Here is a 17,487-nt window from a genome sequence, read left to right as displayed (position 1 = left end):
ATTCCTAGATCTGGTGATTTATACTTAGGCTTCAAATCACCTCGTATATACCTCCGTATCCTCCTCAATCTCAAATCATCAACGCCACATTACGCTCTGCCAGCGAAGAGTCTACAATATACAGATCAAGGAAAAGAAAAAAAAAAGAAAAAGAAGGAACCACATTTCCGTTCTAATTCAACCAATCCCATATTCAGAACCGAAGATCTGCAACGATGATCCGAGTGGAGGACTTATGAAGTCAGCATCCCCAAGAATTCCATTCTCCTACATATCAGTACTCCCTTGCGTGGATTCAAGGGATCAGAAACACTGAGTCTCACAAGATCTACGATCTTAGGTATGTTAAGAGCCTGTGCTACTCGTCCTACTCGTCCCCTTGTCCCGTTTTTGTCTTCCCATTTGAGTGGTTGTATTGTTGCCCAATCTGGAGAAAGAAGAGACAGAGAGCCGTTGGACAGACACAATTGGGAGACAATACAATATGCGAGATCAGAACAAACAGAATCTATTGCCATGATGGGAGCTAACGTCCTCCCTCTTCCGGCGCAGTTATCCTCGCGGTCGCCCTCTAGTAACCCCGCCCCGCACTCCGAGTTCACTGGACCTCAATCGCTGGGCACATCGATTTCCAATCTTATCACGCGAGCAGCTCGTCGCCAGCCTGTGTGTATAGAGAATCCCCAACCAGAGCAATTCCCGACCAGACGGCGGAACTCGATCTTAGGAAAGCTGGCGGGTCCACGTGAAAACGCGAAGCGATTCCTTCGACTGCGGTCGTCCGGAGTCCAGGCGCCTTTGAAACGTCCATTGCAACCTCCAGCGACGCGTAGTGTCCGGCCAGTTTCGGAAATAATTCTGTCGCCGACTGCGCCGACTGCGCTGACATCGGTACACTTGGAGGAAGAGATGCGATCGGAATCCTCATCTACCGAGGTGCTGGCTCATCCAGTACATGAGCACCTCCTTCCATCACCCGAAGCGACCATCCCCTTTGCTCCGTTGCGCAATGAGAAAATCATAGCAACTGGGAGTGGCATTTCTGTCGGCATTGCCCTCACAGAACCGGTTCTTTTCTTGCAGGGCTACGATCACCAGGACCCGAGCAGTAAGAAGTCAGCCATTCTGCGGGGACAAATACATCTGAAAGTCACAAAATGTGTCAAGATCAAGAAGATCTCGGTCTGTTTCCGCGGCCATGCCCAGACCGACTGGCCTGATGGTATGACAATATGCCCTCATAGGACTACCCTCCCAACATCAGCTGATATCCTCCAGGAATTCCACCAAAAAAGATTCATTTCCATGACAAAAAGGATTTATTCACCCATGGTGTAGTATACTTTAATCACGGGGATACCGCGCTCATGCAGAATGACTACGGCGCCCATTATTACCAGCATGCGAAACCCATATCATCCGTCCCAGGCAAAGAAGGGGTCACGATGACCACCCGAGAACTTTTTTCGAATCGCAATTTCGCTACACTCGCCCCGCCCACCAGTCGAGAAACCAAGCGCCTATCTCTGCAAACCAATCGTGGCCATTCGCGCAGCTTCAGCAAGAATGAACCCCCGACCACCCAACCCCAGCCCCAACGCAACTACCGCATGTTTCCCGTTGGCGATTATCTATATAGTTTCGAGTTCCCGATCGATGGCTCCTTGCCAGAGACAATCAAGACCGATCTGGGGTCTGTGAAGTATGACCTGGAAGCAATGGTCGAACGAGCAGGCGCATTTCGTCCCAACCTTCTCGGCACTTTGGAGATACCCGTTATTCGTACCCCGGCCGAGGGCTCACTAGAACAAGTCGAGCCGATCGCCATTTCACGCAATTGGGAGGACCAGCTTCATTATGATATCGTCATCTCGGGGAAGTCATTCCCCCTGGGCTCGCAGATCCCAATCGCATTCAAGTTGACACCACTCGCGAAGGTGGAGTGCCACCGAATCAAAGTCTATGTGACGGAGAACATTCAGCATTGGACGGCCGACAAGAGCGTGCACAGATTGCAACCAGCGAAAAAGGTGTTGCTATTCGAGAAACGGGCCGATTCTAACAGCGTAAGCACATATCCTGGTAGCTCCATGCGTGTCACCGCAGGCGGAGGGATTGACTGGGACCACCGCGCTGCCGCCGCAAGAGGGGAGGAAATTGTCGACCGCACTCGCACAAATCTACTTGGCAACCTGTCGAATGATTCTGGTGTCGGTCCAACTGAGATGGAGTTCAATGTGCAGCTGCCGAGTTGCCACGAGATGAAGGGTCGGGATGAGGGTCAGCGGCTACACTTCGACACCACATATGAAAATATCCAGATCAACCACTGGATTAAAGTATGTCATACACCCTTGTCCTTCGTGTCATGCATATACTAACCGAATTCCGCAGATCGTTCTCCGTCTATCCAAGGTCGATGAACGAGATACCACAAAACGAAGACACTTTGAAATCTCCATCGACTCGCCATTCCACATCTTATCCTGCAAGGCCACTCAGGCCAACATCTATCTCCCAGCCTACACCACCCCCGCCGAAGAACCAGTACCGCCCGCCCAAGAATTCGAATGCGGATGCCCAGGCGCACCCCTCGCGCCCCGAGACCAAGCCATTGCCTTGGCGTCAGGCGATCGCGAAGACAGCAATCCCGCCCTTACGAGTTCAGGTCGGCGCGGCTCAACTGGCCACGCTTTCTCGCGCAGCTTCACCAACGGCTCTGGCGGCCTCGCCCGGCCTCCACAAGCGCACCTCGCAACCCCACCGGACGAGCGCAACCCCACCCCGCCTCGCCCCATGCATCTTCTCCGCGCACCCTCATACGCCCCTCCTGCCTTCGAGGACGTCCCCCCGCGCCGCCTCTGGTCACACCGCCCCCAGAGTACGACACCATCGTCGGGGAAGACCGCGAGGCCGTTCTTGAGGATTATTTCTCCCGTTTATCATTCTATGAAGAAAATGAGGACGACATCCGTGGTAGCGGCCGCGTGGATGTACCCTTAACTCCGGGTGGGCGCATAAATCGCAGTATGGATGTGCCTCGGGAGTGGGTGCGAATCGAAGACTATTTCCAGTGAGACCGATTATGTTCGGGTCCTGCATATTGGAATCTGCTATGATGTCTGATGTCTGATTGATGAATTTACGCAACTGTTCATATCGGAATTGGTGTCGGGGGACATGTTTTTCAGCGATGCTAGATTTTGAATCTGAGCTCGGGTCTTCTTGTTTTTCTCCGTGGGGAGTCATATTTGGATTGGGATTTCATTCTGCTTACCAGCACTTTGATTGTGATCGTTTGCAAAGGACTGACCGTTGTGTACTTTTTCATTTGGTGTTGATACTTCATTTCCTGCGTTGATGGGGACAAAAGGCGGAATAGGCCATCTAGTCAGATAATGTACATCGATGCATGTCGTAGCATTGCACTATGATCACCGGCTTTGAGAGGTTCCTCAGTAGCGTGATCCATGTCCTTAGTGTCGTATGTATCAATGAAGATCTGATCAGCCTGCACCTGCAGTCTACTGCGTATGGATGCCCAGATAAGGATCGATGTGTCAGCGATAAGCAGCGCATCGAACTGCCTGAAACGCCTTAGCTCTTCCCCACACTTGTCTTAGACTCCAACTGCTTTCTCTCCCTCTTGTTCTCCTCTTCCTTTCGTGGCGTCTTTGAAGCATCTGCAGTACCTTGCCCAACTTGCCAAGGCCTGTCAAGTTACAGCCCTACTCCCAGTCGATTCTGCAGCTTCCTCTAGCGTACCTCGGCACCATCACACGAGCTACGCTGATTGGTCTAGATATTTCCTATTATTTCAGGTGAGTGAACCCATAATGCCATTTTCTAGAAGTCCTGGGTGATTAGCCCATGTCCGACATAAGGAATGAATTCTGACTATATCAGTGAATATATTCGTGCACAACTTCGGGAACAGCTTTCTCAAACACTCCAACATCGCGGGGCGTAACACGGCTTCCCGTGTCTGCATTCGAACCTCCCTGCATCTGGATCCTGGAGCATCATCTTTCATAAAGCCTACCTATCCTACGAAAGCTCCCACCATGGCCATCCAAGTCGTACCTCTCACCGAGGCAGATATTCCCGGTGCTATCGAGGTAATCCAGCAAGCATTTGCAGACGATCCCTATTTCAAATGGGTCTTTGATGCGTCCAAGGTATGTCAAACGATACCTCCCTAGAAAAACAGCGAAAAAGAAAAAGAAAGAACCCACCGAGATACCATTTTACAACAAATCTAACATACATCTCCCTCGTAACGCGGTCTACCAGACTGGCAGTTACGTCTCCGGAGAACTAAATTCCGCATAGTTCAACAAGCAAAGAAACTCCGATTCACTCACAGCACGCTGCAACTGGGGCATCAAGAATGCTCTCTTCCACGTCGCAAAAGAAACCCAAGACCCAGATACACAATCCCAAACCCCCACGCCAATCCTTGGCGTATCCTGCTGGCTAGCGCCACATCCACCCACGCAACCAGAAAGCTGGTACTCCTGGTTCCAGTCGTGGACACTATCATTCAACCAGCTGCTCAACAACATTCGATACCTCGGACGCGGGGGGCTGCGCACAAACCGGTACTGGATTTGGAAACAGCGACAGGCTGAAGCGCAGGCTGCTATTTGGGATGATCCGCGCGGATACTATTTCTGTAATATTGTTGCTGTTAGCCCGGAGGCGCAGGGTAAGGGGGTTGGGAGGTTGTTGTTTGAGGCTGTTACGAAGAGGGCCGATGAGGAGGGTGTTAAGTGTTATCTGGAGAGCTCGAAGAGTGTGCCTAATGTTGCCATCTATGAGAAGATGGGCTTCCATATGAGCAAGGAGATGGAGTGTCGGGATGGGGCAGATGCTTGCATGGTATGTGTTGTGGTCTCGGGATTGGAATGATTGTTTGGGCGCGTTGCTAACTTTTGCTGTTAGTTGTATTGCATGGTCCGTGACCCCAGGTCGGAGTGATTTCTGTTTGTTCCAGGGCTGTTTGCTTCGGTTTTATGGCTGGTTCCATTGAATGTACGAGGTTACCTTACTCTGCTCGTGGCTTAGGCAGGTTACGAGTATGTATGATAAACATAAATTGGACTGCGATGAATACCTTAGGCTCGGGTTCCTTTCTCTCGTGGTTCTAGATGTGAATTGGGTCTGGAGGTTATGGACCGCAAGGCTGGGAGCCTGATGTACTGTACATAGAAAGTACCCCGGCCGTAGTCATTAGTTCCATCCAAGGGTATAGCAGGGAAACCTTATTGCCCGCGCAGCTATCCATGCCCATCCCTTCATAGTTCATACTAAGCACCGCTGCCCGTTGATGCTTAGTCTTTTAAGCGTTCCTGGGCAGCTTGGCGTGGCTGTGGCGGAGCCTTGCATATCGGGGCGGAATGAGATTGGACTTACCCGGTCTGATCGGTCCACGGGCAGTACATAGAGATCTTGATGAAGATGAGCAAATTGATAACATTCTGTACAATATATAGACAAGACTAGGTATGAATTCACATGGATATCTCATAAACACCGATAAACCTCGCCAAACCCTTATGGCTTAGGCCATCCATCAATATTCCCAAACCACCGCGACCGGTAGATTTCATCACCAATATTGATCTTCCGCCGTTTGCCATTTTCAACCAGACTGGTATGGAAACCACGGAACTTAGTCCACAAGGACTGCACGTAGATGAAACTGCCATCGGGAGCAAGATTGAAACTCTTCAAATCCGACTGCGGCAGCTCCTCATACTCCCCGGCTTTATTATAACCATGACGATCATCGGTCGTACACTCGAATCCTTTCATGTATTTCTCCGTGACGTTTTCATAGTGCTCCGTGAACGTGCCAGTTTCGATATCGAACGCATGAAGCCCGCGATCTTCAGACACCAGGAACTTCCGTTCATTAGGGACAGGTACCAGGTCATGCAACCCAGCCCACCAGGGATATCCGGCACCCCATTCGGTGAAAATATCGTAGTATTCGTCCAGTTTATAGATGTAGCGATCATCCTTCTGCAGCAGACCCGTATCGTTATTCCAAGGATATCCAATAATCGTCCCGTATGCAGGGACCGGGTCGGTACCATCCGCGGCGGCATCCGTTCCAGCTGCCCACAGCATCTGGCCCTGTTCGTCCCAGATCAAGCCGTGGATAGCGCGCAGGCCGGTGATGTTTTGCAAAATTGGCGGATTGGCCATGAGAGGGTTGGCGGCGCTGGCATTGTAGACAAGGATACCGTCCCAGGGGTGTTGGCGGGTTGTGCCGACGGCGAGACGATCGCCGGGCAAGGGTTCGAGGGTGTGCGCGTTCCAGAGGAAGTCATTCCGTCTGCAGAGGGTGAAAGTGAGGAGTTTGTCGGTTTCGGGGTTTTCGGGAGTGTGGTTGATGACGACGACGAGGTCGCTGTAGACAGCACCGACGCTGGTACCGTTGTTCATGTATTTGACCTCGGTGGCATCGTTGGCTTTGGCGTAGAGACACTTGTGCACATCCGCCGGTAATTCCTGCTTGACATCCGCGCGTGTGAAACTCCAGTCTACGACCCCGTGGCGGTCATGGATTTTGATGAGAGGGGGCGCCCGTACAGCCCCGTGATAATTGAGCCCCAGGGCTGGTTGATGGGTCGGAGACGGTCTTGCGGTTGGATCGGTGGGATGTAGTAGTCGGCGAAGCCTTCGAAAAGGAGGGGAATCCATCCCAGATACCCACTTAGCATGATGGATGGGGTGTAGGCCGACTGCCAGCGCTTGCTTTCAGAGGGGTTTGAAGTCCCAATCTGACAGCCCTGGGGGTTTCGCGCGCTTCGCTCGAGTTGTCGCTAAGTGGGGAATGAAAGGGGGCCATCGTTGGGTTCCACTCTCGACACGAGGCAATCAGGTTTTCAGCCGCCAATTTTAGCTTCTTGGGCTCTTGGCGACTGTTCCTTTCTGATCAACGTCTCTGAATCTGTCAGTTTCGTTAGATTGATTGAGTTCATTGCAGAAAAGCGCCATGCGAAATTTGTTTACGCAGTAATCTATGGTCGCTGCTCTCTAGGGGGAAAGTGATCACGTGGGCATTCACCAATTCTCCGACTCTCCGACAGTGCCCTCGTATTAATCTTCATCTCCGTCGCTCATTCTTTTTCATTGGACGTCTCCTAATACACATGAGCGGGCTGGAGATAATATGACATAAGGCAAGGAAGGCACGTTTATGAGTCTCAAACCCGCGTCTGGAGGATGGACAGACATCTGTACCCCAGAGTCGTTCAGTTCACATCGTGACATCGAGGAATGGAGTACGGTACCTATGATACAATATTTGAAAATAAACAAAGGGGTATGAGAAAATCATTCCATTCAGGACTAGCATTATTTTATTCTCAAGCCCCAGAGAGGAGAAAAGAGAGAAGAAGAGAGAAGAAGAGAGAGAGGAAGAGAGAGGAAGAGAGAGGAAGAGAGAGAAGAGAGAGAAGAGAGAGAGAGAGAGAGCTTCGTCCAACCAGGTCCCCCGGAAGCTGCTTGGACAAAGCGAAGGTGTCTTTGCTGGATGACTCGAGCTGGTGAAGATGACCACAAGGGTAAGGAGCCGTGAAGTGTGCTCAAACCAGCGGAGTGGGTGTCGTACTGTCGTCCACAAGAGGTTGTTTGGAAGGTGGAATCGCCGACAAACTGGGAGTGACGGATGTTGATCACAGACCAGCCCTGAAAGAGGTTGTTGTCTTGTCTTCTTTTTTTTTTCTAAAAGGGGGAATGGGAGCCCGGCCTGTGGACTCGTCAGTGCTGTTGTCTTAAGGGGAACATTGAATTGACTTACACGGGCAGTATCCCAATAAAGATTTCGACGCATTTTGTAGAAGCATGGGCTTCTACTCAGCAGAGACGACTGTGGGACTTGGAGGTTGTCCCAATCAGCCGTTGTTCTTCGTCGCTTCCATCCGGCCTCGGGGAGGTTGTAGTTGTAGTTGTTGTAGTTGTTGTAGTTGTTGTCTTTGTTTTTTTTTGTTTTTTGGTGTTTTTGGATGTTGAGGTTTTTGGATTTTTTTTTTTGTTGTCTTGGGCCGGCAGCGTACTGTGTACTTGTCAGTGCTGTCCAGTACCTCAATCTCCGAACTCAGCCACCATCAGAAAGCTTCCGAGGACGCATGAGACGGGCTCTACCTACACAGCTTGTATCAGCAAACTGAGATGACTGTGGGACGCCCCAGAAGGACCAAACAACGCTCCGAAGAGAACTGATCCTTCTAGATTGTCCCAACCAGCCATCCAGTTCACTGACACAGGTCCAACACACCGTCAACGCATCTAGACTTTACGTCGTCGATGACGGCGGTTGGACCGCTGTGTAGGAGCGCCGCTATCTTGCGAACCCGTACCACAGTCTTCAGGGGGATCAATGCCCACTTCCATCGTCCATGGGCAAGGGAGACGGAGAAAGAGGACCACTGTGCAGTTCCTGCTCTGCCAGAGGAGCAGGAAGGACCGGAGCCGAAGCCGGTAAAGGCGTCGAGCTCGAAGACGCCGCGAGAGGTGTACCCCGAGCGGAAGAGGCTGGAACAGTAGGCCTGGGAACCGCCTGTTCAAGTTCCTTCGCGCTCGCCTCGAGTAATCTCTCTTTGTAGCGACGTCTTTTCGCTTGCGACGGTCGGTTCCTTCTCTTCCTCACCTGGGGGGAACCGTCACCTTCGATTTCCGCACCGTTCGCACTCAGAGCCCCACCCGAAGGCGAGGCTTCCTCATGCTCGGGTGCATCATCCATCTCAGGTGCGTTCCAGGGATACTGACAGAGCAGTGTGCCATCGTATGTCTTGGTGGTATCGCAGGTCGACTTCCTGTCCAGTGCCTGCTCACCCCCCACAGAGATCCGGTGAACCCAGATCCCCCCAGAGTGAGGGAGAACGGACACGTGAGACACGAAGTCGAGACGACTGTTCGCGGCCAAGACCCAAGCAAGAGTTTCGTCCTGGATATCCATCGCGCCGGCGATCAGAAAATCCAACTCGTGGTACAAAGTTGGATCTTCCTCGGCTACAAACTGCACACGTGCAATTTGCGGTTGGCCCTCAAGATAAGCCAGTGTCCACTCAGCCAAGGCCCGGACACCAAAGGAAACAAGTCGCCGTGTGTTAGCAATCAAGGCCATGGGACCTTGGAGAAAACACCAGACAACGAGACACAGCAGGGGAACAAACAGACCTTGCCCGGGTCCTGATTCAAGCGTGTGGATGTCGACAACTTCTTCGGGAACAGAAGTTGTTACTCCGACGCTACACCAGACCAACCCCGGGATGGGTACCATGGAATCAGTTGGAAACCAGGACGGCATGGTAACCGTTTCGAGACTGATTTCCAAGTAATCTGTGGTGTTTGCATACCCATGATCGTCCGCGGCACTCACAACGGCAGTATCACCAGCGTGAGTATTACCGGAGTGAGAACGCTGGGACATGAGTGTCCCCAGCGCCACAGACGACCCAAGAATCCAATGTCAGCTGGAAAGCACCAGACAGACGCTGCCGGAACGACATCTCTGGAACAGTGAACCCCGGAATGGGGCGCCACTGGCTCCAGAGAGTCATACCCAAGAAGATCCCTAGGAAAGGGATCAACAGCTTTTTTTTTTTTTTTTTGTTTTTCTAGAGAGGGAAGGTCAAGACATTAGTATATACTTCACACACCTCAAACGAAGGAGTAAGCGTAAGGTGAGGTAGGGTAAGGTGAGGTAGGGTAAGGTGAGGTAGGGTAAGGTGAGGTAGGGTAAGGTGAGGTAGGGTAAGGTGAGGTAGGGTAAGGTGAGGTAGGGTAAGGTGAGGTAGGGTAAGGTGAGGTAGGGTAAGGTGAGGTAGGGTAAGGTGAGGGTGCTCTGATGTGGGGGACATAATTTGAAGGGATAGGTTGGAAGTTGGTGAGAAGATGCGAGCGAGGAAGAAGCAAGTCACAGCTGGAAAAGCTGTGAGTAGAATCAGAGTGGTAACTTGAGGAGAGAGAAGAAGAAGAAGAGAAGAGGAAGAAGATGGAAAAGGATGGGGATTATATAGACATCAGGATCTCCCAAAAGGGAAGGGACCAGAAGGCAGCAACTCAGAACAATAGCAAACATCTCTCTCATTGTTCGTTTGATGTGGGTTCACTTGCCTACTTCCTGAAATGGCAGTAGCGAGGTATCTGTCCACATGACGAGTCCTTTCACACTGCTCCAGAGGCTCATGGGTATCAGGTTCTTCGCCTACAGATACAGCTACTTGTGCCTCAGTCGAACTAGGTTGTCCTCTGGCCTGATTAATCTTATATCTGCCTATGCACATTGTAGATTAACAGTGGTTACAGACATTGTATTTAGTAGGAGATTTTGAGGCTATAGTCAATGCGACACAGACAGCCCCAGCTAGTCAATCCATGACCATCACTACAAGCTGGTCCCACATAGGCTGTGTACTACTGTTCTCATCTTTGAGAGGCTCGCAAGCGTTTATCATGGCTCCTTGTGTCATATCCTCGATCTGTTGCCAAAGGCGTTGACGAATCACCCTACGCTTTATTGAAAAGGCTAGAAGATCCCACTATGTCGATTGCATCGGCCACGGGCACTTCTCTTCATGGCAACCCAGGGTAGAATGAACGCAGGCTGTGATTTCTACGTAAACTGGCTCGACTGATCTCGCAGCCTAAAATCTTTCATGCCGGCTAACACAATAGACAATGTAAGGGTACAACAGGTCGTTGTATGTCGAAATCAAAATATGCGGACGCTTTTGCACAAGAAGTGCATGAACCCCCAAACCACACTGGCTTCAAGGCTTTGTGCGATCCTCGCTCGATGGCATGCGTGCGGTTTTGTCCTCCCCGGTCTTGCCAGCCATCGTCTTCTCGTCGCGTGCGGATACCACAATATCAGTTTTGTTTGGCGACTGGGCGCGAAAGAGGAGCCAGCCTCCTCCGATAACACCAAGGATGCTCAGAATAGCTTGATTACGGGCCCTAAAAGCGTTTTCACCATTTGTAAGTCACATATATACAAATGTACATTGGTCACCTCAATTTGAGTGAGGTGGGCTAGGCAAGTATCGGACAACATACCGAGTTGTTCTCACACGCGCGTTGCTGGCGGGAATAGGCATTGTGGATGAGTTGAGCGTAGGCGGACTTATATTTGGAATTAGGAGGGTGAGCACAGGATATCAGAGAGTGGAAAATGAATAGAAATGAATCAAATGATCAGTTCTATTGGACAAGTCGCCAGCAGAAGTCAGTATATAACCTGGCTGTTACATGCCCGTGATGACCTCATTCTGACCATGCAAGCTCTCCTCTTGTTGACGGCACTCCAGTTGACTCATCCCATCGGAAGAACCTTGGAAATGGACGTCTCTTCAGTTCCCATGGAAAGAGGAAACGTAAAATTCTAGTTAACGTAATTACAAGCGAGTCGTCAACCGAAGCGAGTAGTCAATCTCCAAACCACATAGTAAAAGAGGTAAATTACAACACAGTAACTCAACAACGGTGGCCTCTACGGACCGATTGCTATAGCATGTCATCCTTTAGGTCATAACTAGCATCTATAGGGAGTTTGAGGAAAGTCCAATGCTTGTGTTATATCGATATCTCGATTTTGGGAACGTATTTTTCCGTAATGTTTGGTATCACCATGATATACCTTTCTAGTTTAAATTGATATAGAATGCTAGTTGCCCTTATCAATGGCTATCGTGAAATAAGGACATGAAATGAACTCGTGGTTGTTGAGATATTATAAACGTAGGATATATCGCATTTACTATGTGTTTTTGGGGTTGACGACTCGCTTGTGAATTACGTTAACTAATTATTAGAGATAACTACCGTCAATGAACAGTAGACTCACTCGGACTGTAGACTCACTCGGACTGGAATTTCTCTATCCTGCTGCCTGAACTGAGCATTGCATGGTACGTACTGCTTCCTGGGGAGATTTCTCTCAAGAAACGAAGAATCCCTCTTACCTATCTACTGCAGCATCTCCCTCTGCCTCAATACACATCCATCAATGAATTTCTGCGGTAGCGCAGAGAATCTCGAGTCTTTTGTAGACAAGATTCCGGTAGCCGTATGCAGATATGCAGAGCTGAATTGACCCCAAAGCTTTTTCTCCACTTCAGACTCCGACAGTGGTCGTGGATAGTATGGATCATTCTCAAAAAAAGCTGAAACAAGCTGAGAAACCAACTGCTCTGGATACTCCCAGCCAATACGGTCTTCCCACGTAGTACATAAATTGAAGTCAAGCACCCAGATGCGGGTCACGCAACGCTTGAAGTTGACAGATATTTTGGATTCCAGATCTGTTTGTGATGGCATTGCCGCTAGGATCTTCCGAGTCAGACCTAGCGAGCGCGAGATATCATGAGTGTAGCCTGTCTCAGCTTCGCTCCCCAGAACAAATTCCACGTCATAGGCATCCACATTAGCAGACCAGTGAATAGTAGCCAATGCCTCCGCTATTGCTCGCGCATAGTCATAGACTGGAAGTCCGAGCTCAATCATCTGATCAAGACAAAGGTTGAAGTTTCGTAACGTGAAGTTTGCCGGGGGCGGGTGGCCAGTAGGACGCCGACGACCAAGGTAAATTCTGGCAAGACAATCACGGTTGGTGTCCTGGGAGCTTGCAACATCGCGGAATGAAACTGGACAATATGTGTCAATGAGCGCCTGGCGAGCTACCTTGGGCAGCGGTAAAATCCGTTCGGTGAGTAGACACATCGCGGGAAGTGGAAATGTCACATGGGCATCCGGGAAAAGCGGCAAATGCGTCTCCCACCACTCAGAATTGTCCCTGTGGACATATGAGAAGATTTGGGGTACTCTGACCGCAATATCGGGCTGTTGTTCAAACGCTTGGAAGACGGCGAAGTGTGCTTTGAGGTCTGACCACAAGGCCTCTTCGAATGATGGTCTCGAAACCTTCACGGCATATCCTCGGCCCGGTCTCTCGAATATGATTCCGCACTGCCCAAAGCCGATTGTTCGGAATCCAACGAGATTTGTCTGCTGTGCCATGTTGTTCATCGCGAACGAAGACATTGTTGAGACCTGCGATGTCAGAGACAACACCCTGGTGAGGACATCGTGAGCTGTTGTGTTTTCGAGTTGCAGTTCATGTTCGACGTCTTCGTTGCGCTGTGCATCGAGTTTCGCAGAGAGCTGGTTGGTGAGTTCAGTGCGTGAGGGGGTGCTGGTTGATGACAGGCGTGATGCGTTCAAATCATCCATGATGTGCTGAGCGATCGCGGCTTGGTCTCCGGATTTACAAAGCAGAGACGGAGGAAAAGAAAAACAACCTGCTATTGTCGAGAAATAAAGAAAAGAGGAAGAAAATTAAGAGACAACCGGACATCTATCTACACAGTACCCCAGACATTGGGCGACAGACTCTCCGACACCTGATTAGGTGAGAGGCGCAATGCTGTTGACTCATTGGTTGCGTGTTCGCTGGTCATTAGCGTTCATGAAATTCAGGTGCCTAGGTGCGCTGCAGCCTGCCGAAGAAGAGAAGAGGAGATCGCGACGGGAGGGATTGGGAAATTCCCATCCAGTAATAGGCAGCAGAATACCTACCTAAAGGAAGGAGGGCCCGAGGGGTGCCCTGGGATATAAATAGCGTTCCTTAAACATGACGATCCTACGGAGTAGACCTTCACCTAACCGGTTCGGTTACCCACGGCTCGGCGGGATCTCAGAGGCCTAATGCCGCGGCTCGGCCTCGGGCTCGGGCCGTTCCGATCCGACGTGACCATGTTGTCACCAGCCTACATTCAGTAGAATCAATACTAGGAGCTTTTTCGACAACATTTCATCAACACTAGCGCTCAGAGGGAGATTCAGCGTTGTCTTCGGGGTCGGTTCAGGCCAAGGACACAGTACCTACCACACCTTAAATCTTCTATGTGGTTGTCGTCTCATCCGCTGCTCCTCTGCTTACTTTCTTTGGTGATTGTGGCGCGACCAAACCAACATTCTCGCGAGTCAATTGTGGCATTTTGGGAATTCAATCAATTGCCTATACTTTTACTATGAAACTTCGAGCATAATGACCTATGCATTACTTCTCAGTTAGTCTGATTCTTTGTTTTCAGCATATCTATCAAAATGGAACTTGGGTGACAATTTAAGACTCAAGGGCAGCAGGAGGACCAAGCACAGATGAAGAAACAGGAGCAGAAGGAGACACGAGAGCAGGAATAGCAGCGGGTGATGGAGGAGCCGGAGGCGCAAGCACAGGGCCAGAAAGCACGTGAATAGGCTTGATATCAAACCGGATTTGTAGGCTAGAAGATACACACCAGCTCCAAATACCGACAACGCGATGTGTACCTCTCGGCCAAACACCCAAAACAATGCAAGCCACACTCTTTCCCAGCGACGAGCCCATAGTCTCTGAAAACTCCTTCATGCCTCGTTGCCAGAGTATTGTATCTGACAATCCCAGTTGCCCTTCTGTCGGCAGCCGAAGTCCCCAATTAGGATAGATCGACTCCTTGATCAAGCGTCCAGTGGATTTGTTGATAATATTTTCAAAGACGATGAATCTGAGAGTGTCGATGAGATAGTGATGTTTGTAAACAGCCAGAGCAACTTCGGACCAGTAGAACCATGTGTCAGACTCTACAGTACCGGATACACGGGAGAGGAGTAGAGTTGGACAGAGGTGTGCGGGGTAAAGCAAGGACACCACACTTCTCAAAGGAAAATAGAATAGTACTATAGTTGGAATCGAGTATCCGACCGATAGTACAGAGAAAGGTAATATTGCGAGTGAAAGATAGTATCCAATTGCAATAGTAGATGTGACGTTGAAAGAGAGTATTCAAGTGTTTTTACAGCTATGTAATGACAGGCTGCTTTATAGGCAAATCAGTAGACCGGATAAAGGATGTGAGCAGACATCCTATTTGATGAAAGCAGGAGTGCTGGAACTGGTGCAACCAGTAAGCAGGGGGGAGTCATGTGACCTAGCATTCGTTCACGCGTCTAAGGGGTATCCCACGACGCTGGCATTCTTAGCAATAACAACGTCGAACACTACACAAGATTACACCGAGCAGGAGCCTCCACGAGAGTAGGCCCTCTGCCCAGTAATCGCCGTAGTCTTCGACGTTTCGCACACTAGCAATATTGCCGTGTAGAACCAACACTGATCCTGCTCGGTGTAATCTTGTGTAGTTAGTGTTCGATGTTGTTATTGCTAAGAATGCCAGCGTTGTGGGATACCCCTTAGACGCGTGAACGAATGCTAGGTCACATGACTCCCCCTGCTTACTTGTTGCACCAGTTCCAACATTCAGATTCAATCGGATAAATCGGAAAAGTCGCTTCATCCAGTAGTACTGTCGAGCAGCATGACTCAGAGCTAACAGCTCTGCTTCAGTGGTGGAGGTTGTGAACGTATCCATGTTAATCTGAACATGCCTTTCACATAAGGGATCTCTTGGAGCAACGACATGAAATGAAACGCAGCGGCGAACTTACACAATTCATTGGCATCCGCATCACTCGCGACCGCGAAACCAGACGAACATGGATCAGCCAGGGTGCCTACATTGAGAAAATCGCTGCGAAACCAACCTCGATCGCGAGTGATGCGGATGCCAATGAATTGTGTAAGTTCGCCGCTGCGTTTCATTTCATGTCGTTGCTCCAAGAGATCCCTTATGTGAAAGGCATGTTCAGATTAACATGAATCAGCCAGGGTGCCTACATTGAGAAAATCGCTGCGAAATTCAACCTCCTCGATCGACGAACACCTTACATTCCCTTGCCATCTGATCTCTCGCAGGTTACTTGCCCTGCAGAGTCCCCCTCTGATCCGAAGTTGGTCCATCTCTACCAACAGAAATGCGGATCCACCCTTTTTCCAGCTATCTGGACCAGACCTGACACTGCATTTGCAAACCAAGTTCTGGCCCGTTCCCCCACTCGTTGCACTGAGGCTCACCTCAAAGCCGTCGACCACCTTATCTCCTACCTTTATGGGACAAAGGACCTTGCTATCTGCTTCGATGGAAGGAAGCAGACTGTGGCCTTCACTGGTGCGTCGGATGCGAGCTTTGCTGATAACCCAGATCGCAAGAGTTCAGAGGCATTTATCTTCTCCTTGTTTGGAGGACCAGTGGAGTGGAGAGCTCGCAAGCAGCGCACGATCACAACCTCCACCACTGAAGCAGAGCTGTTAGCTCTGAGTCATGCTGCTCGACCGTACTACTGGATGAAGCGACTTTTCCGATTTATTCATTTGAATCTGAACCATCCTGAGATTTTGTACTGTGACAACAAGCAGACTGTTGACATTCTCGTGAGCGAGAATTCCATCTTTCAGACCAAACTTCGCCATGTTGACATTCACCAACTCTGGATACGACAAGAGGTAAGCGACGTCAAGTCCAATGGATCAATACCAACGACATGCCCGCCGATGGACTGACAAAGACGCTCACTAGGGCCAAGCATGATGTTTTTATTCGTCAACTTGGAATGGAACAAGTCCCGAGCTCCTAGAGGCTAGAATCTAGATAGGACCTCCCAGTAGATAGATGTTTGCACATTACTTCCAATTGATTAATGATCATTGATCATCATGAAGATATACTGTGTATCATATTGAATAGCTCGCACAACGTATCAAGGTACAGGTCAACACGGTAGGTATGTACGTCTACATTTTTACCCCGTACCCCGTACTTCGAGGTCACATATGTCACGACTCACCGGCGCCATCTTTCTCCGCCCCTCCGATCTGGATCACCCCACATTTCCTCTATAAATCCCCCGATCTGACAGCTACTCACTCTTCCATCCACAACCATTTCTCTGCTTCAGCCTCTGCCTCAATTCTCCCAAGTCCCAATTACATACAACTATCTCCTCATCAAGATGCCTATCATCACACTCACAAGGTATGCTAATCATTCCCCACCTGCTGAAGAAGGTACCAATCTCTATCAGCGTGGCCGAGTTTATGGACAAGGTCCTTGGATCGGAGGAACCTGCCATCGTGGACTGTTTCGCAGAATGGTGTGGGCCATGCAAGGCGATCGCGCCCAAGGTCGAGCAGTGGAGTGAGGAATACCCGCAAGTCAAGTTCTACAAAGTCGACGTGGACCAGGTTCCCGATCTCTCGGCTGAACTCGGCGTGAGAGCTATGCCTACTTTCATGCTGTTCAAGGGTGGCCAGAAAATTACGGAGGTTGTGGGTGCTTCTCCTCGTGCCATTGAGCAGGGAATCCAGTCTCTTCTCTGAGAAATGATGTTGTCACTCCGGGACCCCATTGACGTTGAGCTCCCTAAACCTGTCAAACTCTCAGTATTTCGTGATGGCAGGTCAATAAATCCCTTAAATTTATTCTTGAGTGTTAGAGAAACCCACAATCTTTGACAGGCGTAGTGAGTGGCGTCATGGATTCGGGTATAAAGATAAATCAAAATGGAAGGCGCGATATAGCAAGCTCTATAAGCTTT

The 17,487-nt window shown here is 50.0% G+C and overlaps 8 protein-coding genes across 8 annotated transcripts; 4 read left to right on the top strand and 4 right to left on the bottom strand.

Moving 5' to 3' along the window:
* Positions 1 to 519: 519 nt before the first annotated feature.
* On the top strand, positions 520 to 3,077 carry N7515_006744 (uncharacterized protein; the record flags this gene model as incomplete). Its single annotated transcript, XM_056667488.1, has 4 exons — positions 520 to 1,222; positions 1,279 to 2,339; positions 2,395 to 2,881; positions 2,905 to 3,077. The coding sequence occupies 4 exons, from the start codon at positions 520 to 522 to the stop codon at positions 3,075 to 3,077; spliced, it is 2,424 nt and encodes an 807-aa protein (XP_056521084.1).
* Positions 3,078 to 4,064: 987 nt separating this feature from the next.
* N7515_006743 (GNAT family N-acetyltransferase) lies at positions 4,065 to 4,980 on the top strand (the record flags this gene model as incomplete). Its single annotated transcript, XM_056667487.1, has 3 exons — positions 4,065 to 4,178; positions 4,333 to 4,881; positions 4,945 to 4,980. The coding sequence occupies 3 exons, from the start codon at positions 4,065 to 4,067 to the stop codon at positions 4,978 to 4,980; spliced, it is 699 nt and encodes a 232-aa protein (XP_056521083.1).
* Positions 4,981 to 5,556: 576 nt separating this feature from the next.
* Positions 5,557 to 6,731, bottom strand: N7515_006742 (uncharacterized protein; the record flags this gene model as incomplete). Its single annotated transcript, XM_056667486.1, has 2 exons — positions 5,557 to 6,544; positions 6,601 to 6,731. The coding sequence occupies 2 exons, from the start codon at positions 6,729 to 6,731 to the stop codon at positions 5,557 to 5,559; spliced, it is 1,119 nt and encodes a 372-aa protein (XP_056521082.1).
* A 1,658-nt stretch (positions 6,732 to 8,389) lies between these two features.
* Positions 8,390 to 9,445, bottom strand: N7515_006741 (uncharacterized protein; the record flags this gene model as incomplete). Its single annotated transcript, XM_056667485.1, has 1 exon — positions 8,390 to 9,445. The coding sequence occupies one exon, from the start codon at positions 9,443 to 9,445 to the stop codon at positions 8,390 to 8,392; it is 1,056 nt and encodes a 351-aa protein (XP_056521081.1).
* Positions 9,446 to 10,787: 1,342 nt separating this feature from the next.
* On the bottom strand, positions 10,788 to 11,114 carry N7515_006740 (uncharacterized protein; the record flags this gene model as incomplete). Its single annotated transcript, XM_056667484.1, has 2 exons — positions 10,788 to 10,974; positions 11,074 to 11,114. The coding sequence occupies 2 exons, from the start codon at positions 11,112 to 11,114 to the stop codon at positions 10,788 to 10,790; spliced, it is 228 nt and encodes a 75-aa protein (XP_056521080.1).
* An 868-nt stretch (positions 11,115 to 11,982) lies between these two features.
* N7515_006739 (zinc finger protein) lies at positions 11,983 to 13,245 on the bottom strand (the record flags this gene model as incomplete). The annotated part of the gene is made up of 1 exon (XM_056667483.1): positions 11,983 to 13,245. The coding sequence occupies one exon, from the start codon at positions 13,243 to 13,245 to the stop codon at positions 11,983 to 11,985; it is 1,263 nt and encodes a 420-aa protein (XP_056521079.1).
* Positions 13,246 to 15,478: 2,233 nt separating this feature from the next.
* N7515_006738 (Ty1/Copia family ribonuclease HI) lies at positions 15,479 to 16,481 on the top strand (the record flags this gene model as incomplete). The annotated part of the gene is made up of 3 exons (XM_056667482.1): positions 15,479 to 15,663; positions 15,718 to 16,396; positions 16,470 to 16,481. The coding sequence occupies 3 exons, from the start codon at positions 15,479 to 15,481 to the stop codon at positions 16,479 to 16,481; spliced, it is 876 nt and encodes a 291-aa protein (XP_056521078.1).
* Positions 16,482 to 16,902: 421 nt separating this feature from the next.
* On the top strand, positions 16,903 to 17,269 carry N7515_006737 (thioredoxin family protein; the record flags this gene model as incomplete). The annotated part of the gene is made up of 2 exons (XM_056667481.1): positions 16,903 to 16,925; positions 16,975 to 17,269. 2 exons carry the CDS (start codon positions 16,903 to 16,905, stop codon positions 17,267 to 17,269), a joined length of 318 nt encoding a protein of 105 aa, XP_056521077.1.
* Between the last annotated feature and the right edge of the window lie 218 nt (positions 17,270 to 17,487).

This window comes from Penicillium bovifimosum, assembly GCF_028826915.1.
Source record: "Penicillium bovifimosum strain IBT 22155 chromosome Unknown utg000005l_segment0_segment0, whole genome shotgun sequence".
Classification (NCBI taxonomy): Eukaryota; Fungi; Ascomycota; class Eurotiomycetes; order Eurotiales; family Aspergillaceae; genus Penicillium; species Penicillium bovifimosum.
This window is presented reverse-complemented; position numbering and strand designations above follow the sequence as displayed.